This window comes from Phalacrocorax carbo, chromosome 5, assembly GCF_963921805.1.
Source record: "Phalacrocorax carbo chromosome 5, bPhaCar2.1, whole genome shotgun sequence".
NCBI classification, from domain to species: domain Eukaryota; kingdom Metazoa; phylum Chordata; class Aves; order Suliformes; family Phalacrocoracidae; genus Phalacrocorax; species Phalacrocorax carbo.
The window spans coordinates 32866863-32892911 of NC_087517.1; the positions used below are offsets into that span (position 1 = coordinate 32866863).

The 26049-nt window shown below is 39.3% G+C and overlaps 3 protein-coding genes across 5 annotated transcripts in view; all 3 read left to right on the forward strand.

The window, feature by feature from the left end:
• PGAP1 (post-GPI attachment to proteins inositol deacylase 1) overlaps window positions 1-3763 on the forward strand; it is a 45668-nt gene extending 41905 nt beyond the window's left edge. Inside the window, exons 29-31 of the transcript XR_010373043.1 lie at window positions 615-759; window positions 1829-1893; window positions 3518-3763. The gene's annotated coding sequence lies outside the window, so the exon portion shown is untranslated. The remainder of the gene's footprint in view (window positions 1-614; window positions 760-1828; window positions 1894-3517) is intronic.
• On the forward strand, window positions 506-3763 carry C5H2orf66 (chromosome 5 C2orf66 homolog). Its single transcript, XM_009506826.2, is given in 4 exon segments — window positions 506-620; window positions 622-759; window positions 1693-1893; window positions 3518-3763. Coding segments are annotated over 3 exon segments (435 nt in total). The 5' UTR covers window position 506; the 3' UTR covers window positions 1876-1893; window positions 3518-3763.
• A 549-nt stretch (window positions 3764-4312) lies between these two features.
• Window positions 4313-25883, forward strand: GTF3C3 (general transcription factor IIIC subunit 3). Of its 3 annotated transcripts, XM_064451966.1 has the most exons (19): window positions 4314-4504; window positions 5554-5656; window positions 8159-8355; window positions 8779-8902; window positions 9417-9608; window positions 9888-10053; window positions 11105-11252; window positions 12975-13047; window positions 14055-14141; window positions 15195-15298; window positions 15924-16095; window positions 16551-16753; window positions 17358-17459; window positions 18360-18495; window positions 19169-19406; window positions 19765-19955; window positions 20634-20758; window positions 23416-23568; window positions 24514-25883. In XM_064451966.1, the coding sequence occupies exons 1-19, from the start codon at window positions 4406-4408 to the stop codon at window positions 24634-24636; spliced, it is 2736 nt and encodes a 911-aa protein (XP_064308036.1). In that variant the 5' UTR covers window positions 4314-4405; the 3' UTR covers window positions 24637-25883. The 3 variants fall into 3 exon arrangements, 2 of the variants coding, with proteins under 2 accessions (XP_064308038.1, XP_064308036.1); XM_064451968.1 differs by lacking the exons at window positions 23416-23568; window positions 24514-25883 and having other exon boundaries at window positions 4313-4504; window positions 20639-20754; XR_010373044.1 differs by lacking the exons at window positions 17358-17459; window positions 18360-18495; window positions 19169-19406; ... (2 more) ...; window positions 23416-23568; window positions 24514-25883 and having other exon boundaries at window positions 4313-4504; window positions 15991-16095; window positions 16551-16688.
• Window positions 25884-26049: the final 166 nt, after the last annotated feature.

A 26049-nucleotide genomic window follows, 5' to 3' on the forward strand; every position in this document is an offset into this window, starting at 1 on the left:
TGTTCACAGATTACAAGGAGACTAACCAAGAAGGGGCAAGCCAGAGCCAAATTCACTGGTAAGCTTTATTTTAAAGAATGTGAAAGGGAGAATTATTTCTTCTTTTTTTTTTTTTCCCCCTTGAATCAAGTTGTGAAATGGGTCTTTAGTGTATTATACCAGGCTGTATTATTATTGCATTTATCAATATGTGTGGTACACTTTCATTTCATGCAATTTTAAAAATTGAGCTATCTGGATCTCAAGCCATATATTTGCATTCTCCTTGGAGCACACAAAGATCTGATGCTGTAACTAATCAGCTAAGGAAAATGGCTGTATGTAATCTAAATTTACAAATATAAATTTTGTATTAAATGTCATACTAGTCCCTCTCAAAAAGAGAATGCAGTGTCTAGAAATAGCTTTTGTATGGGGAACACTTTTTAGAATAATTTGTTCTCTAGGAAAACACACAAAAACAGTTGATAGCACATGGATATAATCTGCAGTAGGCAGATTTTCACATGGATAAATTATTTTTGGCGCTGCACTGGATTGTCACGCTTGCTTTATTTGTTACCAGTGACAGCTTTATAGGATTTAAGGAGTCCGGTTCATTGTCGTTCTTACAGATAGCCTGTTCACCTCTTCAACATGTGGAAAGTGGTGCTCCTGGTTCTATGTACAGTGTTGGCTGTGAGAGGATTGGCAAAGGGTGCTCCTTTCCAACCAGAAGAAAAATGGAAACCTCTAGATAACCCTAGAAACAGAGACCTGGTAAGGAAATGCTGCAAGAAAGATAGCCTAAGTTTTGTGTTGGGTTTTTTTTTAATCATGTGACTTTTTATCTTCTAAATTTAAAGGTAACAGGGGCCCATTAAGTGTAGTGTTAGTAACTGCACTTTGTACAGTCGATAACCACAACTGGATGAGCATTCTTCAGTCAAGATGTACCCCTTAACTGAAGAGACATTCTCAGTGTGCAGTAGTGTATAAAACTTCCTTATATCTCTATCCAGCAGCTTTAGTTTTTAAAGATGTATTTTGATTATAGAACTACTTGTTTTATGAAACAGAAGAAGAATGATTATTATGTCTCTCTCAAATGTGTACTCTGTTGATTGCATGTTTTTCATCTTCTGGAAGTACAAGTCTGCATCTGACATTGTTATAAATAGTGACTAAAGATCTGAAAGTTAATTACAGCTAAGAAAATATCATTAAGAGAGCATTTGCAAGATCTTCTAAGGAATTTGTGAAGGAAAACAATCAGTTTCCCACATTTTTTCCTCACTGTTTTAAGAAGCATTAATCTTTACTTTTAGGCAGTCTAAGGGGCTAGTTCAAATGAATTGCCCACTGTTGCTAACTCTTAGAGAACATTTTTCTTAGAGAAATGGGTAACAGAACTGTCCTGTTTGCTCTCAGCAAGGGTTTTGCTGTGCCTTTTTAATAAGGGATACAGTTTGAATCCTCTCTGGTTCGGTGGGGAGCATAGACAGTCAGTACACAGTGGTCTTTCAACACTGTGTAAGATGCGCAAGCCATGGACAGAGTGGACATGTCTGAATTATATTGCCTATATTGTACCAGTTTATGATCCAAACAGAGGATTTCATCCCACATAGGAACAAATATTACATCTACTTTGTGTCAATAGAACTAATATCTGTAGGGCGTGCTCTATTTTCACATATGCAATATGTTCAGTTTTTCAGAACGCTCCAGGCTTATTTTTCGGGCAGGGGTCTTGATCTCAGAAAGTTCCCAGCTACTTTCACTATGAACAATGAAGGACCAAGGCCTGTCATGTTCTACTCAGATCCTATTGCTTCTGCATTTGCAGATTATGAAGAAAGAAAAAATTCTTTTCCAAATTACTTCAAAGGCTGAAAGATGCTGCTGACCAAGGTAAAAGAGGATGCCTTTTCCTCTAATGTTGTTACATGTAACCAAGTGAAAGATTTGGATTCAGGTGACTCTTGCTTCTGTCTGAAGTATAAAAGCAACTTCTTTTTGAGAAGGAATTAAAAATTTATTACCTTAACTCTTGCCTGAAGTTGGTTTAAAATTGTTGAGGTAGAGATCTATGAGGCATTTACTACTTCAGTAAAATAACACACGGTGCTTGTGCGGACGTATATAGACCATGCTTTATGTTTTTATTTTCCTCCCCTTTTTCATGTGGAGAAGAATTCTGAAAATGTACAGATAAGAGAAAGTGCAGGTTTTATTTAAGTAATTGATATCAGTAACATTTTACATTGAAACTAATGGCTTCCTGTGATATATTAAGAAAATTAATTTAGACATAAGATGTTGCACTAACAAAGCATACATTCTCTTTTACATCTTTGTTCATGCTGTTTTCCTTATTTCTACCACTAAAATTGAAGGTTGATAAAAGGATTGCAAACTTATTCACATCTCTCCATAAATATGAAATGAAATTGAAGTGGCTCAAGCTTGCATTATTAATAAAACCAGCCTCAATTTATAGCGGGTACTTCTCAGCTATTTTATCTATGCATAACCATACTCTGTAACAAATAAATCCTTTTATATATCATTTTGAGAGTCAGTGAATACTGGCAATTCTGAGGAAAGGTAAATATTTGTTTTCTCCCATTTCACAAATAGCTGAGGATTTCAGTAAGATTTGAATCCAAGCATTTTGGTGATTTACTGAATATCTTGGAGATTAATTTGTACCAGTACTTAAGGAGTGGCTACAAAGAAGATGGAGACTCCCTTTTTACAAGGAGTCACACGGAGAGGACAAGGGGGAATGGACACAAATTGCTCTTGGGGAGATTCCGATCGGACACCAGAGGGAAATTTTTTACATTGAGGACAGTCACCCATTGGAATAATCTCCCCAGGGAAGTGGTTGACTCGGCCACATTGGACACCTTCAAGAGTCGTCTGGACAGGGTGCTGGGCCATCTTGTTTAGACTCTGCTCTTCCCAGAGAGGTTGGACTAGATGATCCCTGAGGTCCCTTCCAACCTGTGGTTCTGTGATTCTGTAATTTATAACCAATATTCAGCTTAGGATTTCTAGCTGTGTCCTGCTCTCTGCCTGCTTAACCACATCTCTTTTTGTAATCAAAAGCACACCTCCACTATTGTTATTACCACGAATCATAATGAAGACTGCACTCATTTTAATGCTAAGTTCTCTTTTTGCTAAGTTTTTGTATCAGGAAAACAAAAATTTGCACCACACAATGAGTATCGTGCATGACAAATAAATGAAAAGGGACTTTAGAAGGGGTGTTGTAGCTCTACTATAAGTTACAGCAGCAATGAGAAAATAACTGGTGGAATTAATTTGTCCTGCATAATTCAGGATCATCATGGTAGTTCTTTTCAGTGTTCAGAACTGTTTTCTGGAGGTAGAGGTCTGCTGCGCTCCCTTGGGGTATTTCAGCCAGTGTTACCAGGTCTTGGTTTGGACCATACTCTGGTTGCATATAAATATGTCTGTATTTGTCTCACATCCTTTTTTTTTTTTTTCCTTCCCTCTTTTTCAGGCATTAACTTTTGAACTTCATGAGAAGGGGCAATCTTCACAGCAAAATATTACTGCTTTGCCTTTTTAACTGTTACCTGACAATTTAAAATTTTCCTCACTATCACAGTTTTTACCTATGGAATGTGTTGTCATGCTGTAATTAGCACATTTGCTGACTGTTGACAAATGTGTGATGTTTGGCTACTACAGTTTGCCTAGCAGAATTGTGTTTGTTTCAACATGAATAAACCATGATTGCAATGGAGTGCTTTTCACTAGCACCAAGTGTCTTTGTTTGAACGTGGTGAACGCGTTACCTTTCAATTTATTAGAACTAGACGTCTTAAGGTGCTTTGCAGCAATTTTTCGAACACGCTCTTATCATAAATCTGTTACTTTCTTGGGAGGCTGAAGGGAATGGGGCGATGCTGGCCCTGGCCCAGGGCCCCACGGCTGCTGGTGTCTTGCAGCCAGCCCTCCTCCCCTTTCTGACCGTGCTCCTGTCAATAACTCATCTGTGCGATAGCTGTGTAAATGTATGCCGTTAGGAAACCCTTCTCATGTGAAAATAACACCCATTTCTGGGGCCATAAACTATAGGCGGAACATCTACAGGGAGGGGGGTGGTAGAGGAGCTTCCCTCGCGCCTCCTGCCCTTACGCCGCTGGCAGCAGCGCCTACAGCGGCGCTTCTCCGCAGCGCCCCGGGCTGAGGAGTACCCCCAGCCCAAACCACCTCGGCTGACCGCTCCCGTGGGGGCCGTGCTTCCCCCGAGCCGGGGGGGGAACTCGTGCGTGAGGGCGCGGGGCGGGGCGGGCGCCGTAATGCGGCGGACCGGCGTACCTCCCTGAACAAGTGTCCCCCGCGCCGGCAGTGGCTTGTTCCGTTGCTGGGTGCTGCCGGCGCGATGTCGGGCTTCAGCCCGGAGCTGATCGATTACCTGGAGGGTAAGATCTCCTTCGAGGAGTTCGAGCGGCGGCGAGAGGAGCGCAAGAGCCGCGAGAAGGTGGGTCTGCCCCGTCTGACAGCCCTACGGCCCGGCCCTGCCGCCTGGGAGCAGCGTGGCGGCGCCCCCCTTCCCTCTGGGGGAGGGGGGGGGCTCGTGTGAAGTGCTGCTGCGCTCAGCTGCTGATTGTGCCTGCATAACTTTTAATATCTGTGCAAAAATTAGTAAAACTTTTCATTCTGCACCTGTCAGAAGTGCAGAATGCAGCGTTTTGGTTCACGCCGCCGCGGCTCGCTTCCCCGGACTTAGCAAAAGCTAGTGGCGGTTGCCTTCAGGCACCGTAATTAATTATTTCTTTAGGCTAGAGCAATGAGCAGAAGCAGGTTTCAGTATAAAACTGTCCAGCGTATACTGGATACCGCTCCCCCACAGCCTTCTGTGTGAGATCTAAGGAAGAGATTCGGTTTGACTCCTTTTGGTAACCGTTGTGGCTTCTTGGCAGCAATAAATACGGGGAGACACAGCTCTGTGTCTAAAAGTAAGCAGATGGAGGTATTACAAGAAATTCTGTATGCTTGATTGGAGTGCTGTAGTTAACTTTAACTTTACCAACTTTGTATCAAAACGCAACCGAATTTCTGTATTTCCTGGTCTTCAGAGAGCAAGCTCAGCAGAACTTGGATATCATGGAAGGACAAGTGATATCCTAGGCAACCTTCCTACTGGATTAACAAGTGCTATTTTGATATCTCATTTTGTGTTTAAAAAGGAAGGCTTCTAAAAGGATTTGTCACACATTTGTAACTTTTTTTTTTAATACTGTCAGCTGTGGATCTTACCTCACTGCAATGCCAAATAAGCAATGGGATAGGCTCTTCAGTCAAAAGTAATGTGAACAGTCACCATCTGAGTCACCTCACATTGATGAGAATATAAATGGTGTGAAAGCAAGTAATGCTGGCTTTTGTTTGTTTAAAAATATAGCACTTACTCCACCTGTTTCAGTGCAAAAACTGGAAACTGGTGGTCTAAGTGCTAATTGTAAATATTAGGGAAATAGGAATGAGTTGTGTTGTAAAGCTGGCAACTGATATTGGTGGTGTGTGTAGGATGGTGAAAGTGCGTCTGCTGAGGAAAATGCCGAAGATGTAGAGGCTCCGTCTTCATCCAGAAAAGCATCCGGGAAATCCCAAAGCCATGATGAAACTGACGGTAAATGTTTCCATAATAACTTCAGTGAAAAATATATTTAAAAGGTCATTGAAAGCATTTGCTCTTTGATAGCTGACTTTTTATAAATACCTGGCTGCTTCTTTTGAACCTGTGGGTGTTGAAGCACATTGTTAGAATGTATATCTTCGTAGGATGTTCAGAGTCATAGTGAGGGTTTTAACTTTGTTCAATGTTTTCAAAGGGCCGGATCTGGTCAATTGGCCATTTTTTTCTGGGAAACCCTCCATTCCCCCCCCCCAGCTTCTTAACCACGTGTCTCAGCTATTTACTCTCTCTAAAGTTACAAATGATTCAAAGCTTTTAACATCTCAGAAAGTCTTCTGTCTGTTTTGTTTTGGATTTTTCCTGTTCATCTCTTTGCTAGTCTTTTCCTGAGACTTGATTTTTCAGAATATTTGATTCTACTGTGTGAGCGTTGCCTTCTTCCATTGTCATCCAAAGTGAATTAAAATAACTAAAAAGAGGAGGGTTTTTTCTTTGTGTTTTTTTTTTTTTTCTCCCATTCAGTTATCCTTTGGCCTGTTTAGAGTGCCTACGTTTATTTGTCTTCTTATTTTCTGCTGGATATTCCTAGCTACAGATTCCCTGGCTGGCTTTCTTTGTGCAGTTACTGGGATGGTAATGTTTTCTTCGGTGCCATAGCAAAACAAGCCTAACATCCTTGGGGTTCCTACATAGCGAAAGGACTTGCTGGAAGTGGTGGGAGCAGCACTTCTTTAGTATGTATCAGTCCTTGCTCATCCCATGCCTCAGGTTCTGGATTTGAGCTTGCCATTTAGAGTGCTGCAGTCTGTTTCAGACACCATCTATTCAGAAGCTGTACTTCTTGCACCAGTCGGCATATTCTTGTGGGATTGCCAATGGTGTGAGATAGCAAAGTGCACTTTTTGATCTGTGTTGGTTCTTAGACTCCTCTTGCTTCTTTCACTGCAAAATCTCATAATTCTGTTTGGTTTTGTTTTTTCTTTACTTAATTTTAAAAAATAGGCCTTAAATTGTCTCACCTAAAATGTGCGTCAGTGATGCCTCAATTTTGAAAGTATAGCCAGCCCTCATCCAAGAAGGACAGAAAATGAACACTGGAAGTGTGGTTGGAGCCAGATACCTGTGGTTCCTTATTGACCCCTTCTTTTTGCTGATGTCTCTGAATACTTCCAAGGTGCTCTTTCCTTCTCTGTGTTCTACCCAATCTGTTAGGGGTTTCTTCATGCACGTTATCTTTCTCTAAGAACAAAAATATCATGATAGACTTGTGTGATAGTGTTACTTCTGCTCTTACTACAGAGAACACAGAAGTCTCAAGAGCAGTCAGAATCAAGGAATCACTGATAATATTTATCGCTATTTAGAGTTTCTATTAGAATCAGACATAGGATATTCAGAAGAAAAATGTTAGAAAAGGTCACTGTTAAAATCACTTTTGCTACATGAATCTTCAGAGCTAATCTGCTACAATCTTCAGATGGTTCTGCAGCCAAGGAGACTGAAATAAAAGGAAAATTAAGTTAATAATTAGTGGTTTTCAGAGGGGGGGAAGAAGAGTCTTGATTTTTAGATGCTTAATGTCCAAGTCAGAATAAAAATAACCAAATATATCCAAGTCAGAAAAAAACCAAAACAAAAACCAAAAAACCATAAACTCAGGTGTAGTACCCAGTTCCCTCCTGTATATGGGCAATACATGATAGATTTACTTTTCAGTTCCAACTTGATACTGTGGTTATTCTTTTATCAACTCTATTTGCCCAATCCCCCAGCTGAAACCTTTGAACACTACGTGTTTTGATATTTTGCATAGATATAGACTTGTGGGCAGTTATAACACTGGGATAACTTAGTAATGAAAACTTGTAATTAAAAAATGTGAACACTTTTAAAATTATATGCTTTAAGCATATTTATTTTGGATATATAGCATCATATTTATCTTAAAGAATTCTGTTACTGCTTTTACTGGAGAAATGTGAATAATCTGGATTTTACATTTACGTACGTTAAAAGGTACTTATTGTCATGGATAGAATGGTTACAAGATCTTGTTTTAAATTACTTCTAAAAATTGGTTGCCACGTTATTGTTTAGTATAATTGTCTGCTCACTTAGCCTCTTCAGCTGAAAAGCTTTATTCCGTCCAACCAGTTCAGTGCCTGAAAATTGCTTAATATGCTTCTCTTGTATGGATTGAGAAAAATGTTGAATAAACTGTTGCTTCGTTCTGTGTGTTCCTCTGTGCTTTCATTTCAAATATCCAAAAAATGCTAGAGGCTGGGGAATACTGAGCATTGGTGATGAATAATGCAGTTTTAAACCCAAGGAGGTTGTTAATAGTCTTTCTGCATTTCTGCAGGCCTCCTTCTTAGAGAATAGCTGTTTCAAGGGGGCTACTAATTACAAAGAATTCCGTTTTCTCTGCACTTGTCCTGATAAGCAGCGTGTATTCTTGATTACATCATAAACCTTTTTTTCTTCTTTCTCAACCAGGAGAAACTTCAGATGGTGTCAGTAAATCTGTTCATCGGGTCTTTGCATCCATGCTTGGGGAAAATGAAGAGGAGGAGGAGGATGAAGAGGAAGAGGAAGAAGAAGAAGAGGAAGAAGAAACTACTGAGCAACCCACAGCTGGAGATGTTTTTGTGTTGGAGATGGTACTTAATCGAGAGACCAAGAAAATGATGAAAGCAAGTATTTAAACTTCCATGAAACTTTCCCGTAGCTCCTGAAGCAGAGAGCCTAAATGCCTGTTTGTGTCATTTTATCTACGTGCTGAGAAATTTGCCTGAAAATAATTCCATGTAAGGGTAATTCTGCTTATGTTGGTGTTGCCTGTCTTTGTTTTTTAAAAAATTACTGTAGGTTACTGTTTTAAAATATTCAAAAAAAATGAAGCTATTTTTTCCAGTGTCTGGATTATGTTTGTGTTAGACATCAGAGTTACTCTGTCAGTTATGAAAATGAGCAAATGTTTTGGTCAAGTCATTTTAATATTGCTAGTACTTAGATAACTTGCTATTAGGTTGTGTTAAGCACAAGTGTGCCTGATGGCTCCTGAACGTGGGCATAACTGAATCCTTGGTAGAAATAATATCCCTTTTCCAATTTAGGAGAAAAGACCTCGCAGCAAACTTCCTCGTGCCTTGAGGGGTCTGATGGGAGAGGCCAATATCAGGTTTGCTCGAGGAGAACGCGAGGAGGCTATTCTAATGTGCATGGAGATCATTCGGCAAGGTATGTTAGAATGGTAAAACTTTTTGGCTTTAAGGATGGGGTGAAATTGCCGTGAGCATCAGGAAAATTCAGCGTGGCTTCACTGGTGACGAGAATACTCGGCACAAGGAAAGTCTCTGTATAAGTAGTGTGGAATTAAGAATACGTGGTGCATTTCCTTTATTGTTTTGCTTATAAAAAGAAACTAGCCCCCTGATTCTGCAGATGCCTGGGCCTTTGCTTAGCTTTACACAGTTTGCTTTTATTGTCTTTGTAGAACCAAGGTATAAACATCAGCATGACTTATGATGTAGAATAATGATATAAGTGTTTGTTATTAGATTCAGTCAGGCTGTTTAATAATTTATAAAATGGAACTGGAAGTTTGTCTGCAATTTTTTTTTTTTAATTTAAACAGAGCAATGTCGATGTTTCATATAAATCTGATATCTGTTGTTTGCAGGAAGGCAAGTTATTTGTTGTCAAGGTGGTTTTAAAACAAGAGTTCTTAGTCATTCTTCTTGTCTTTTCACAGCTCCTCTTGCCCATGAGCCATTTTCCACTCTTGCCATGATCTATGAAGACCAGGGTGACATGGAGAAATCATTACAGTTTGAACTGATTGCAGCTCACTTAAATCCTAGTGATACTGAGGAATGGGTTAGACTAGCAGAAATGTCACTGGAACAGGACAATATTAAACAGGCTGTTTTCTGCTACACAAAAGGTAGAGTAGCAACCATTTTAATAGTTAAAATAAACATTAGGTGCTAATGGCAATAATTTTGTTTTCTTCTGTTTTTTAATTTAGTTTGCTGCAGTTTGCTAAGATTGTGGTACCTCTGTCTGGACTTTGGTAAAAGATCAGTGAATCTTTAATAGAGGATGTCCTTTTCTTACAAAAACCTTGTGCATGTCCGCTAACATTCATCTAGTCAGGGAAATGAATGTGAAGTCTGTTGTTGCCTTTTCCTAAACTAGGCTACTGGTATATTTTTCCCTGTAGCTCTGAAATACGACCCAACCAACGTGCGTTATCTATGGGAGAGATCAAGCCTGTATGAACAGTTGGGGGAACATAAGATGGCTATGGATGGCTACAGGCGTATTTTGAATCTCCTGTCTCCCTCTGATGGAGAGCGCTTCATGCAGTTGGCTAGAGACATGGCAAAGTAAGTTAGATTTTAAAATATTGCAATTTGGTTTTCCAGAGTTTCTCAAAGGCTGGTACGAATAAGCTCTGCAGCTGATTCAAGCTGGGTGTGGAGCTGGAACCACAGGCTGCAGGTGTTTTTGCTGGCGGTGACCCCCACACAAGCATGCACCCCCCAACTATTGTGATGTTTCCAAAGCCTGGCCTGTGGGAATTATCCTGAGTAGGATCAATGCATCATCTTAGAAGTGTTGCATTCTTGTAGAGTAAGAGAATAAAATGCACATACCGATTACTGGAAAAATGCCAATAGTATACAACCATATACAGATGCAGTACATTTTTAATCTATGTAATATCAATAAAGACCTGGAAACTTATTGCTGGCAGATCTGAATGAAACAAAGTATTCAATCAGAAATACAAACCATCTGCAACAGAACATAGTTTATATGTCATTTGTGATTCGTTTCCAGGCAGGTAGAAATCTGCCTCCTCCCCTTTTCTGCTGAGAGCAGATGAAGTCACAGAAGTTTGCCTGAGACAGAGAAGGCTTGTGGTTAAAGTGTGTAGCTCTCTCATGGTAGTTTTTAGTAAGTTGTTTAACTACTTTATATTTCAGCTTTCTCATGCATAACTTGCAGAAAGCTGTTATTGGCCTGTTTCAGAACAGTTTAAGTCTTTTGACCTTCGTGGTTGTGAAATGCACCAAAATAATGCAAGGACATGTACTGTAACAATATTATCCTTGACATTTTTTCTGAAACCAGGTTAATGTGATACATTATTAATACCTGACTCGAGGTGAGGGATATTGTGATGAAAACTCCAGTAATGTCCTAACATAGAGGGGAGAAAAAAAGGGTAATTATTTGAAATAAATAAAAATTGTCAGCAGTTGTGAGGAAAGAAAAAACATCCCTTTCTTCACTGTCTTTTGTAACTTACTCTTGCTAATGAAAATATTTGTTAATAGGCAAAACTGAAATATGAAAATCCTTTTGCTGGTGTTCAAAGTACGTATTGTCAGTTATCTCAAATACTTAGTATCGCATATCTTTGTTTTATAGGAGTTATTATGAAGCCAATGATGTGACCTCTGCTATTGAGATAATAGAAGAAGCCTTTACTAAACACCAGAGCCTTGTCTCCATGGAAGATGTTAACATCGCAGCTGAACTATATATTTCTTCCAAACAGTATGACAAAGCATTGGCGGTATGGAGAATTAAATGCATTTCTGTAGCATGTTCAGCACTTCTTTGCAAGTCAGGATGGACAGTTTATATTCCTGTAGTGCTTAAATATGGTCATGTTCTTATGGTGGTAGAGCTTATCAGACACAGATTGCTTGCTATTAGTTCTGTAGTAATTAGCATTGAAGTTAACGGCTTCATTTAATAAGTTGGGGGCTGATAGACTTGTATGCTGTGCCAGGTTTAAAATTTTGGGATTCTTCCTCTCCTTCTGTACAGTTGCCATAATCTTAGTAGCCAGCAAAGGCCTACAAGCTGGTTTTGTGAGTACTACCAGCAAAGGGCATTCTCTAAGTTGAAGGTTAAAAAGGTGGCAGTGAATGGGCTAACGGTTCAAATGCGGACTGTCGTGCTTTATCTGGCATACTTGTGTTACAACTAATAACTTATGCATTAAGCATCAAGCATACATTTCAGAAAGACAATACATCTTGACTCTAAGGCATCAGGATTTGGAGAAGATCGCTTATCTGTTCCCAATTTGTTCTAATGGTGTTTAACCCTCACTTTTGAGGCATGTTTCCGAGTTGATTTGGTCTGGCTTTGAGAGGAAAGACTTAGGTATCTGGCCATTCTTATACTTTCTAAGAGAGATTGAAGAGACACTGTTAGGACTTTCTCCTTGTGAACATTCCTATTTGCTGATATTAAATTACCTCCTTTTTTTTTCCTCTCAAGATTTTATTTAGTTCTCTCCCTGTCAGTGCAGAGGAGCCTGCAAACAATTCCTCTGACCCTTCTCTGTACTTCCTTCTGTTTTAAAAATCAGTCAGTTTTATGTACACAGTATTTAGCTGCCAGATTAATTAATACAGTACTCAGTCATAGAACTGTTCCCCTGTATCTTCTTGATGGTTCTCCTCAGGTCTATTCCTGTGATGGTTTTTCTTGTTCCTGGGGAGCTGAAACTCCATTTGAGCTGGTAAACCGAGCCTTTAAAAATAACTGTCTTAATACAATTGTCTGGTGTGTTCCTCTAAGGGCCGTGTATTGTGTTTATCACTCTTGTTTTGGCAGCAGTAATGACTTAAAAATTTCCTTTTCAATTTATGAACAAAATACCAGACTTCATTGGGTCTTAGACCTTTAAACTTGTGCATTTCCCCCCTTGCAGCTCCCCATTGGCAAGTGAATGTCTTGAATTATCTGTCTTTGGTTTCCATTTTTTTTAAGTAGTTGTTCTATTGAATTACAGTAGTTTTATTGAGGTCATGATGTGTATGACCAGGACTGTTGTAAAATGTCTGTATGTAGCTGTGAAATTTATTTAATTATTTCTTTTAACTGAGACAAACCATATGGTTTCCTTGCAATGTGTTAGGCTGAGGAATCCCTGGAGCACTTTGGAAAGATCTGTGGAGAGTTTACGTGGTGCTTTGCTTTCTTTTTCAGTCTTCCAAAAGACATTAAAAGAGACTATAAAGGCTAAAAACTTCTCTAGTTGTGATGAAGGTAACTGTTATGTTTGCTAAAGAGATCCTGGTTGGATCATCTAAGTAGTCCAAAAATAGTGGACAAAGACATCAGGTGATCAAACTCAATATCAGTCAGCTAACCCCCGGTGAAATGAATGCAGCTTTTCTTCTGATAACTTTTATGATGTCTAAAACAACTGCCATGTGGGCTGGTGATTCCATATATCCTTTAAATCTTTAAAATTATCTGAGTTACTCATCTGTTTTAGGTTATTACAGATTTTGCAGGAATTGTACTTGAAAAGAAAGTATCAGAAAAAAGTCCAACTGAGGAGAAAAAAGGTAAGTAGCTAACAAGCGGTTAGTATGACCCTGCTGTTCATCTAATATGACATCTTTCTTTCCATTACCTTTTCGACCGATGGGTGTATTTTGATGCATGTTGACAGGCTTTTCTCTTCTGAAACTTTTCAGTGTTTTTAATGAGTTACATGCCATGACCTCAGCCTTCTATAAGGAGTTACTCTGATGTCCAATTAGCCCTGCTGACTCATTAAGGACAAGGACTGCTCTCCAGGCAACTGGAGGCCTTTTAAAGTTCTAAACATTCCTCGGAGTGTTCACATCAGGCCAGTTATTTCTGCCAGCTAAATAGCTTCTGAAAAAAGATTAGATAAGTTTAGTGGCATCTATTCTCTAGAATATCAACCTCTGACCTGAGAATAATATTCTTTATCAACCCTACTTCTGTATTAAACTTTTAAATGTTTTGATATATAGAAATCTAGGGATATTAGCTTGTAATTGAATAAAGTAGGTCGTCTTTGAGAAACCGGCTTCATGAAAGTCATTGCTTGAATCTGAAAATGTTTGGGCTGTAGAGTGATCACAGCATGCCAGCTCTGTAAGCAGACAGTCTATTCTGTGATTAAACTGGTTGGTTTTTTCAGCAGTCTGGTCCAAACCCAACGTGGTGGAAGATACTTCTGTTGGATTTTTGCTTTAATGGACCAGGTAAAAATACAGTTGATCAATGAACAACTGTCCTGGTAGAGACTTCTAACAGACAATCTATAAGAAGCAAAACTATAGTGAGTCTAGGAATTAAAACACAGTGTTGCCAAGTTATCTGGGACGTGTAATTTCATAAGACAAAGCTTCTAAACTACCCAAGAGCTTGGTTCCCTGCCCACAGTTGCTTTATAATGTTTTTGAATGCTTCCTGCTCTGCTGTCCTTAAAAAAAAGTCCACTTCTCAGAGTAAGCCACCAATCAAGTATGGATTCAAAATCGAGTAACTTTTGGCTTAGCTGGTGCTGCTACAGTGATCTGTTATTCTTTTTAAAAAGATACAGGGGCGGTGGAAGAAACTCAGGAAAGCCAGGAGGCGGTGGCTGGTGACCAAAGTCATCCAGTTGCTGAATCCAGTGCTGCAGGTAAGTGACTTAATTTTTGAATTTTATACAAGTCTCTGAACTGATCGTATGCTCAGGAGTCAGCTTACAATTGTATAAAAATTGGGAAAGATTTCTAACAGCAGAGAAGTGGGGCTTGGTCCAGACAAGGTTTCTTGTGCACTGTCTTCCTTGCTCAGAATTTACTTCTAACCCACCAAAGCCAAAAGCATTCTCCCAGGGTTTTCCCACTTTGAAAAGAAATTTTTTTCATTTTGTAGGAATTTATTGATTGGGGAATAGTTACTCTCATGCTGGGCATTAAGATGTTCACAGAATGATGAATTAATCTGCATGTTGTGATTTGCAGTAATTGGATGTGAATGTAGAAGGTAACAGGGAAGCCTTATGTTGGCAATCACAGTTTTTTCAATATATAGCTATCACCCTTTGAATGTCTGGTGTAAGAATTAAGGTGACGGAGAACTTTAAATGGGGTAGTTAAGGAGGTGTCATGACTGCATACGAAGGAAGTGTAATAATGAAGTTTTACTGTATGACCGGTAATTTGCTAGCGTTCTACTTAGTCTCGTGTTTGCATTGTCATCAGATTGCATTCTGTGTGGCGTGTGAAGTTCTGTAGTTAACTGTGTTTAGCAATGTGTACAGCCAGATCCCTGATACGTGGGACTTAGCTTAAGAAGAAGCTTAATGCAGGGTATTTCCTTCAGAAAGCAAGGAGAAGAGGGTACAGGTGCATAAATTGCTAAAGGAAAGCGTTATGAACCAAGCACATCTTAAGAGGGCGAAGGCTCTAAGCACGTCCTACGGGATCCTGCTGTTGAAGTCGGTGCAGACTGACAGCACTTGATACTTCAGATGACATTATTAGGATCAGAAACAGTAGGAGGAAGTTTTCCCAACTATCAGGAGAAATACAGAAGAAAGGGAGAGGGCAGGCCTACAACATTTGCCAGAGTCAATGAGAATATACTTTATTCACTGTAGCTGAACACAGCCTGGAGGGGATGTGGAGCTTGTGAAGTGACTCTTAAAGTCTGTGCATTCAGAAAGAAATTCTTTATCTTCTCACAGCTGTGGAGAAGGTCAGCTGCTGCATACCTGAAAGCGTTCCCATAGACATCACGGTCAAGCTGATGGTGTGCCTGGTTCACTTGAACATCCTAGAGCCACTCAATGTAAGTAGAAACCAACTCAGAAGTTGGGGGATGTTCTAATGCATTACCAAAGCAAGTAATTTTTCCTGTCTTTGTGTGACTGAGGTCATTGAGAGAGCTGTGGGGGTTCTCTTTGCTTCCCTTCCACTCCAAGGGAGAAACCTAGCAAACCTGTAATAGCAGAAATACTATTTTTGTCCTTATAAATTATGCCTCCAGTGGAGGTATTACTAAAGCACAGTAAATCACAGCCTGTGTGCTGTGTCAGGCCCAGGACCACACTGCAAAGTTGCTGAACAGTAAGGAACACATCTTCGCTGTGTTTTAAAGTCCTACTAAAACTGAAGACTGTTCTTTCATAAAAAGCACTCCTCACTGATGGGCGCTTTCACCCATGGGATGTGAAATGCATGGATGGGTAGGATGTGAAATGCCTCGAATACAAAAACTTGGCTTTTTCAGGAATTCTGAAATTAGAGTCTTCATTTTTCACTTTTAAACTAACATTTAAATAACGGAAATGTAGTTCAGAATGCAAATAGAAAAAAATCATAGCATAAAAATGTAAGTTTCTAGTAACCATATCTTAAAGAAATGTTTGTGTTGGTTATTTGTGCTTTTGGTGTTTTGTGTGGGTTTTTTAAAGCCTCTTTTGACCACTCTGGTGGAACAAAATCCAGAAGAAATGGGTGACTTGTATTTGGACGTTGCAGAGGCATTTCTGGATGTTGGAGAATACAACTCAGCGCTGCCTCTCTTGAGTTCCCTTGTCTGTTCAGAACGATACAACTTGGCTGTTGTCTGGCTTCGGCATGCAGGTGAGAAGAAGCAGGACTGCTGAGCATGTGGTACTGAGAGATGATAATACAATGCTGAGAATTTCCAGGGACCTCTAAGATCACTGGAATTTTAGATTCACATGTTGAATGATAGTTGGTATTTGCAAAACTGTAATTGGAGTTTATTATGACAACCCTGTCATGAAACATTTTCTAGTTCTTCATATAGACTGAAATTTACTACAGCTAAAAATACTTTATTTTTCACTTAAGTGAAACAGCATCTGTTCTGCATTCCATTCTGTGTCAACTGATGATGCTTTAAGTGAAACTGTGGATGCATCAGTACATATTTCTGAATATTTTCACTTTAATAATACATGTTTTGGGTGGTTTTAACAGAAAAAGTGTCTGAAAAGTATGTTAACTATTCTGCAAGCTTTGAAATCTTTTTCTGCCACTTAAGTGTGGTGTGTTGTTGCTGGTATATCTAGAGTGCTTGAAGGCTTTGGGACACATGGAGCGTGCTGCAGAGAGCTATGCCAAAGTTGTTGATCTTGCTCCGTTGCATCTGGATGCCAGAATCTCACTTTCAACACTTCAACAGCAGCTGGGCCGACCTGAAAAAGCTCTGGAGGCTCTGGAACCAATGTATGATCCGGATACGCTGGCTCAGGATGCTAACGCTGCCCAACAGGTGGGTAAAGTGTTCTGTGCTTCCAGTTTAGGATGTATTTTTCTGCTAAAGTATGGTAGTGGTCAAAGATGTCAACTGTATAGGACCAGGGATTGAGACTTACTTATCTACAGCATGGTGAGCCTTCAGAGCACAGCGAATGATTCATTACAGAGTATCAGGGACGAGTCGTCGTGGCTCTTTCTCCCTGACCATTTTATCAGTATTTCCTCTGTCCCACCTATTACTTGTGCATGATGTACAAGCTCTTGGCCGCTGAGAACCAGTCTTGATGCCAATCACTTTGCATCCAGTTGCTGCATCCGAGCTGCTGGGTTTGGCCTCTGTTGATTCTAACTGATGGTGTTGCAAAGGTTCTATATCCCCTCTCCAGCAGCACCTTCACTATAAGTAAGAGTTATGCCAAATTTCTCTGAAATTTGAGAATTTGAAACAGTAACTACTGCAGGGCAGTTTGGGGGGATCTTACCTGCTGCTGCTAAGATTCTTACAACTTTCTAGAAGCTTTTACAATCCTGTTAGTACTGTATTGAGTCAAAATTTTTTGTTTTATAAACTCACTCTCTGTGCAAGAGATTGAATAATAATGTTCAATATTATCTAGGAATTAAAGCTACTCCTCCATCGTTCAACACTGTTGTATTCCCAAGGCAAGATGTATGGTTACATAGACACGTTACTTACAATGCTGGCAATGCTGTTGAAGGTAAGCCAATCGCTCCAGCTACACTTTAAGAAATGGACAGCTGTGAGTTGCGTTGAGCGACAAACTCAGGAGGAATGTTAGTGGTTTTGATGTGCAGATGGTTTTGTAATTTTGTTAGATAATATTCCAGGGAGGCAGTAGTACTGGTGATCCTGCTGGTAGTGTTCAGAACAGAGGACCACTTGTGTGTATAATTCTTAATACAGTGACTTCAACTCCCTGTTTCTCGGTGTACCTAGAACACACTGAATAGTAAAGCTGCTTCTTACCTTTTTAGCAGCCGGTGTAGTGCTTTCCTGAAGTGTTGATACTGGCTTCTGGTTCAACAATTTTCTTTTGGATTTCCTAATTTTTTTTAAAAATATTTTCTTATGATAAAATGACCAAAGAAGAATTTGTTTAGCCAGTAAATACAGTGGTGGTGGTTTTGTGTTCATTGTTTTTTGTTTGTTTTTAAACAGGAAGTGAGGGAGGGGAATATTTAGACCTCGGTATTATCCATCTGGTCAGAGCCATTACTGTCGTATTACACGGGTGGAATAGCTGACTATCCACGTATTGCTGGAGTGATACTGAAAGGCATTATTCCTGTTGTGCCTCTATGCAAATAGTTTTGATTTCAATATATACAGGGATGTTCCAATCCCAGGAAAAGTTCTTTGAAGTCATTTGAAGAGTTTGTATCTTTTGCATGGCCCAGTTTGCACTGGAGCACGAGACAATGCAGAGATGATGCTCCCCGTGGGAATGTTCTCTCTCATGGTCTTGCTCTGGTGTGGCGTTTCTAAGTTGCAGACTGTCTTGGCATGTGGCGCGAGCAAGATGGATTGGCCGTAAAGCTGCCTTTGTCATAGGATGTATTAATGTAATCTGAAATGCTGCCCTTAAATTTGTTTCTAGGTAGCCATGAGCAGAGCTCAGGTGTGTTTGATATCTAGTTCCAAATCTGGAGAGAGACACCTCTATCTTATTAAGGTGTCAAGGGATAAAATTTCTGACAATGATGACCAAGAGACGGCAAATTGCGATGCGAAAGGTAACGAATGTTTATTAAAAACAAAGCGACAAGATGAACTCTTAGTTCTGAAAAATGAAATAAACGTTACTATTTTGCATGCAAAATCCATGCAGTTCTTGTTAATATTGCTTTATTTCTAGGGCAAAGAAGGCAGCAAAAATGAAGATGAATATAATTTAAGGGAACAATCCCCATTCAGAGAAAAATAGTAAGACTACAAAATACTACAGATTGAGAAGGACCTCTAGAGATCATATGGTCCAACATTCTCCTCAGTGCAAATATAATACACGCAAATCTAGAACATAATAGAAATACATTTTTTTTAAATGGTGTGATTTTTGTAGAAATTTTTTAACTGGCCCAGACTCGGTTGAGCCAGACTACCCATTCTTAAGCACCGTTTGGTAGATTAGGAAGAGTAACTTCGGCGCATTCATATAGTACGTTTACAATGTGACCTGTGTGTATTTCTTGCCATTTGTTCCCAAGGTTTGACTGTTTTTTTGCTGGTGCTTTACAAACTGCACTTAAATTTAAAAAAAGTAAATATTTTGTCTTTATTTTACCTGTTAATGCTGAGATGTTTTTGAAAATATCTGTTTGAGGTATGCGCCTTGTTTTTAATTTTTTTTTTACAAATTTAGCTCTCATTTTAATTTTCTCAATTTACTGACTTCAATATTTTCAGCAATTTTTGCTGTTCTCACGAGTGTTCTAACAAAAGATGACTGGTGGAACCTCCTCCTGAAGGCTATATATTCCTTGTGTGACCTCTCCCGCTACAAGGAGGCAGAGCTACTAGTGGATTCCTCATTGGAATATTATTCATTTTATGACGATAGACAAAAGCGCAAGGAGCTGGAATACTTTGGGCTCTCTGCTGCAATTCTGGACAAGAACTTCCGAAAAGCATACAACTATATCAGGTGGGGTACTGAGAAGGTAGAGCAATCTGTTCTGTAGTTGCTTCCACAGAGGCTGTGGTTGTACTGCTGAAAATATTGCTAAAGGAGGCCGGCTGATGCTTTCCAGCTTTCACTAAAACAGATAAGGCTGTTGAAACTAAAGGAGCTTTCTGATAGCATTTGACATTAAAAAAATGCATAATGCAGTAGGTTGCGTTTGGCCAGAACCGTTGGTTCTGTCTTTTACTCTCCACTTTGCTTCAGTCCTGGTCCTTGAGTGTCTCCTCTTTGTTACCATCCCTAAACCATTGAGGTTCTATTGCAGATACAGTATTTACTATAGCATTTACTAATTTCTTGTATACTTTTCATTCTGTAGAATCATGGTAATGGAAAATGTCAATAAACCCCAGCTATGGAACATATTCAATCAAGTTACTATGCAATCTCAGGATGTCCGTCACCATCGCTTTTGTCTCCGCTTAATGCTGAAAAATCCTGATAATCACGCCTTGTGTGTCCTAAACGGGCATAATGCATTTGTATCTGGCAGTTTCAAGCACGCTCTTGGTAATGTCATTAACGTTCTAATATTAACAAATGTAACAAGTGACTGTTTTTTTCAGAGAAAGATTTATTGAAGTAATTTTTTTTTCATACATCAGAAAATTATAGGTGGCTTCACGGTGTTAGTCTGGTGCCTTAATTATTCTATACGCAAATCAAAGTCTCACTAAAGAGTTTTGCTAAAAAAAACCTAAGCTGGTATGTTTCCAGTTTAGCAGACATTGCAAATATAACTAACTTGCAAAGATAATCGAAGGCTAACAATAGTAAAGAATAAGGAGGACAGAAACAGACCAATTTAAACAGTGAATAGAGTTGGTTGGACAAATTAAGCAGGACTTTGAAGGGCTTGACTTACTGCTTTCAGTCAAGCCTTCCAAATGTCACGCTTAAGGCATGTGGCCTCCAGGATGTAAATCCCAGCACAGACCTTGTTTGCCTTCTGTGCCTGATTCTTTTCTGCTTATATTTTTACACCACAGTTGGTGTTTTTCCTTCAGAATCCAAGAAGTGCTGAAAAGAAAAAAAAATTGTTTGTTTTTTTTCCTGTGTATTTTGATGTAGGTATATTAAACTGTTTTCTTAGTTCACACTTCTGATTTGAAGGTTTTCTTTTTTGCCCTTACGTACTTAAAGAATGCTTTTCCCAACAAACATCCTGATTTGATTATTTGCTTTTAGGACAGTACGTGCAAGCCTTTCGTGCAAACCCAGATGAACCTCTGTACAGTCTTTGTATTGGCTTGACTTTCATCCACATGGCTTCTCAGAAGTATGTGTTGAAAAGGCACGCTCTTCTAGTACAGGTGAGTTAGTGTGATTATTTTTACCTGTAGTGTTTCCTGGCTTTTTATCTCGCAGACAGCTATGGCTACAACCTCCTCTGCTTAAATAACTTTTCATAATCGATATGGCATTTCAGAAGGGGGAACTGGTGAAACATTAACACAGATGATGATGCTTTTGAACTGTTGTCATACCCATCTGAATCTCCTCTCCTTTAGGTTAAATGTAGCTTGTTCTGCTGTGCATATACAACGATCATATAGATGTTAGCAGCTGCCAGCTGCTTGTGAAAATATTACTAATTTCAGTCTTGATGTAGTCTGGATTTTCTTCCAGATTTTTCATCTTGCCCTGCCTTGCTCTAAAGAAGTGCTGTAGGGTAAAATGTCTATGAAGGGCACGTGGCATAGATGTCTCAAACTGCATTATTGAAGTAAACTTTACCAACTTAGTGGGTTTTTTTTCCCCGTCTTCCTTTTTTCTTCCCCCTTTTAGGTGCCTCTTTGTAAGGGCCTTGTGAACTCCAGTTTATGCTACCCTCAATTTTTCAGCTTCCTTATTTGCATTTTTCTTTCATCTGCCAGATCCAGTTACAAACCGCAGGCTGATTATTCCCAAACAGAATCCTGAAACTAATTTCCTCTACTCTCCACCAAGTATTTTCATTAACTTGAAATGCCTTTTAATTCCTGTGGCCACTGAGCTCAGAGTCAGCAGAATATGGTGAGGATTCTGAGCTCTCATGGCTTCTGAAATTGCTGAAAAATGGTCCTCAGCTACTCTAAAACAAGACCAATTATGTCAGTATCCAATTTAAGACATTCAGAACTTGGAAGCTTTGGCCTAACTTTAACGCTTTTATCCAGTTTCTCTAATCAGAGGCTGCAACGTTGTCCATTTATAACATACTTGAACAATGTCCTATTTGTGTTACCCTGTGGTGACACAGTTCCCTGCTTTCTCTCTTCTCATTTCTTGCTTACTGTACTTGGTATTTTTACATCCTCTCTTGCTCCTATTGTAGCCAATTAATAATTCAGGCACGCTGACATACTGGTGACCTAAATTATGATCATTAGCTGCTTGTGTCTAAACTAATTCCTCATGTTGAAGGAGGTATCTTCTCTGATTGCCAGCACGGTCCCTAGAAAGAACGCCCTCTGTTTACAACAGAATCGTCACACTCCAAAGTGGTACCAAAACAAAATGCATGGAAGAGGATAAAGAAGTTGTGTGCTCTACTTCTCCCTTCTGAATTAACCTCTTCTATCTGTCTCTCCTCCAAAGTTTTCCCCAGGGCTCCTTCAGTGTCAAACAAAACACTGCATTTTAATGTAAAATAATATGCCTCTCCGTCTTTCCCTTTGTTCTGTATGGGAGATAGGTCTGGTCTCATGCCATTCATCTTTATAGCATCATACAGACCTTGAGCCATGAAGAGTCCGTAACACACCAGGCTGGTAGGCAGTGACATCCTACCGATGAGAAACAAATCACTTCTCTCACTTCACAGCATGCCAGTGTATAAATGAGACTAGTTTGTTCCACTGGTGCCCGGTCACTGTCACCTTCTGCATTGCCCTGTTTTACATCACCTGGGCCACCAGCGCCCAAATAGGCGCCTGGTGCCTGTTGGGTCCTGCTCCTCTGTCTCACACAGGAGACAGAGGGCCACACAGCAGGACTGCGTACTCACACTAAGGTTGGTAACGAAATCATGTACACCTGGGATTCTGCTAGTCATATAGTCTAAATATATATGTTTTAATTTTAAACTAAAAGCAAAATAAGAAAGTATAACACAGAGTGCTTCAACTTTAAATTTGTTAAATTTGAAAAAAATCCTTTCAAATTCTGCTGGAGACTTGGCAGTAAATGCTGGCTTCAAGAAGGGAGAGGAACTCTCGCCTACTGCTTAGGATGTATGGGGTTTTCATGCCCTTTTCAGTGATGTTTATTTTTGGCAACTATAAAATGATACACTGATCATTTCCCTGATAACTGGTATTGGAGTGAACACTTATGTGGAGCACAAGATCAGGAAAAGAATATGCTGCATTCCAGAAATACTACTTTGGTATGTACTTCATGGAGTTCAGAATTTTGCAGAATTCTGAAAAGTTGTAGAATTAAACCATTTCTTGCCACTATCCAAGCCAGAGAGTGAAGGGAAGGAAAGGAAGGTTTAGGGTTTTACTGTCCTTTAAAAAGAAAAAATGTTGGGGAGGGTTATCTTTAAAGGTTTGGAGTCTTTTTTGGTGTGTTTTGGTTTTTTTAAGAAAAATAAGACCTTGCTCTAGCCCGTCCTTTGGCTGCATGCTTTTTAAGGTGGTCAGCCCTTCCGAACACGAACCAATCTTACCCATGTGTGTATTACATAAGCACACACACATACGTACGTAGGTCTATATTTAGCAAGCTAGTGCCGCAAGTCACTGTGTGTTCTCTTTATTAAAAAGAGCTACCCATTGTTATCAATGGCAGTGAGACTGACAGAGCAGTTTTTTTTGTCTCGACAAATCGAACACAACTTATTTTTTGCCTTCAACTTGCATGTGGTTTTGTGGGGAAGCATAGATCAAAGGCTGAAACAGATATATTTAAATAACGGTTCCCCAGCATATTTTACTGCCATCTCCTTAAAGGGAACATTCACAAATGTGCATAACTTGAACAGGGATTCTCCTTCCTTCACCGGTACTTGGACCTGCGCGGACCATGTCAAGAGTCTTTCTACAACCTTGGCCGTGGCCTTCACCAGCTGGGATTACTGCACCTGGCAATCCACTATTACCAAAAAGTACTCGAGCTTCCTCCTCTCACCTTAGAGGTACTGTATCTCTTTGTGAGTTATGTACAGAGAATAAAGTCAGGTCAGTGTTAACGATTTCTCAGCCATAGTTAAACTAGGTATAAAAAATCTCTGTAGTTGAGTTTCCTTTAATTTGTATTGTAATTCCTCGTCGTTCTAAATCTGGTTGTCACCTGGTAATGTATTTGAGCATGTGTTAATTTCAAAGGCTTATGAATTTTGAAGGGTTTACTAATAGGCTGAAGTAGCAGCAAAAAGGGTTGCTAAACAATTTTACCTGAATAAACAGCTGAACTTTATATCTATTACATCCAATAAATTGTAGCTGGAAGTTCTATATACTCACCCATGCTGTAGAACAGCCTGCTGGAGCAACATGAACCAGTATTAAGAATGCCGAAATGCATCTGAGCCATGGTTTTGCTCTAATTGGATCTGTATTAGATCATCCTAATTGATGTGTCATACATTTACAAGTCTGGTCTGAGGGAAAGTTTTTTTGCCTAGCTTTGTCATGGGGAGGTAGAAAAAAATCCAAGTGTGTTCAGAAAACAGGAAGGGTTGGTAAATTGAGAAACATGGGCATTAGTCAGCGCTGGGAGTTCAAAGCAGCAATCTTGTGACCATGTCAGAGAGAGGCGGTATTCACCCACTGATTGTAGAAACAAATACTTTGCATACAAAGACAAATTAAGATAGCACTTTCCTGTTTTACGAGCTGGCTATCTAATTACAGCTGATGTTTTGAGTATGTAATTATATCGCTCTTTGGTGATTAACAACATGTGGAAACTCATTGAAGAGGGAGGGCACAAGGACTACTACTTCTTTGCTTTCTGTACAGCTGAATGCCTGTAGAAACCACGAATATGTGATTTGATTCCATTGTAGCTGCTGCTCATGTTTCAAGTTTTATACTATTTTTGCATATAGATAACTTTTTAAAAATCATTATTTTTACAGGGAATAGAAACGGATCAGACAGACTTGAGAAGAGATACTGCCTTTAACTTGTCGCTTATTTATCAGAGCAGTGGAAATACAAGAATGGCTCAAAAGATGTTGTATACCTACGCGGTTGTATGATGAGGTTTGTGGCAGGTGGAATTGATACTCTTTGTATTAACCTTTGCGTTATGCAATGCTGGGGAAAACGGTTTTATGTGCAACTTTTTGTAGAGATGGTCAGAGACGGGATTGTGGCATGTATATGGAATTCTTCTACTTCTGACATTTGAACTGTATCGTGGCATATGGATGGAAACTGGTCAGAGTATAACGCTGACGTGCTCAGGTGTGTCTGTTACTTAGCTCTTCTCCTTCAATGCATTGCTCTGTTTAATTATCCAGCCTGAAATCAGAAAAAGTAAAGCCTGCCTGAGGCAGACACCCAATCTGAATGGAAAAGGTGTTGGGCAAGGCAGAGCCGCTCTCATCTGAGCATTACACCTTATAACTGGAAGTTCTTGTATATAGACTCAAACAGCAACAGCTGAAGCCCGGTGCGGTTTGTAGGGTTTGGGTTTTTTTTGTTTTGTTTTTTTTTAAGGAAAATCTACAACGTGCAATAGTTCAACTAGTTACCAGTGAGGTTGTTCAAGGAGCCGTATTCACTGGTGATGAGGGTTATTTAATGTGCAGCATTAAATTACTATAATATAGAAGAAATGGGCTCATACTAATCCCTAGAGGATGGAGAACTCAGTATTTCAAGATCTTTAAAGTATTCAGAATTTTCTAGGAGTTCGTATTCCTTGTGGCTGTTGAAGATGGTTTATTTCAGTTTTACTGAAATCAGTGTGACCTTTGTTCATCTTCTGAACTTTGTAATAAAAAATGAGGTTAATGATAATGTTTACTCATTCTCAGCAAACATACAGCCTACTGAATAGCTTATAACAAAAATTAATACAATAATACCGGTACAGTTTATTATTTAACATATCTTGCAAATGGTCTCGGGTTTTAATTATTTCTGACAGTTGAACAGTAGCAAGTGATGGTGGAAGCATGCTGCTTCCAGCCCAGAAAGAGAAGTGGGATGTAACCCTTTATCATAAATAAAAAGAATATATAGTTATATATAGAGAGAGAAATGGATATATATTAGGCACTACAGCAAAATATGGCTGAAAAAACATGTTTCAGCCTGGTAGTTTGCTGAATAAAAAACAAACCATGCTGTCCCCCCCCAAGCACTCTTGTTACTTATGGTATCACAGCTAACTAATGCTATTTGTTTTCAGCCCGCTTTTATATGTATTTGTGTTTTGTAATCATTTCACACAATTGCAGTCAATGATTAAGAAATAAATCTTGTGGAATTGTCTGGACTAATTTTAAAGGTAAGGCAGTTTTATCTCAAATCTCATTAAATTACAACATATCGCATGTCCACTTCACTAGAGATGTGTTGGGCCTTAGTGAGAATACAAAGGTAAGAGACAGATACCAAGAAAATCTCACTAACTCGCAAAAGGACAGCATGTTTTACTTGGA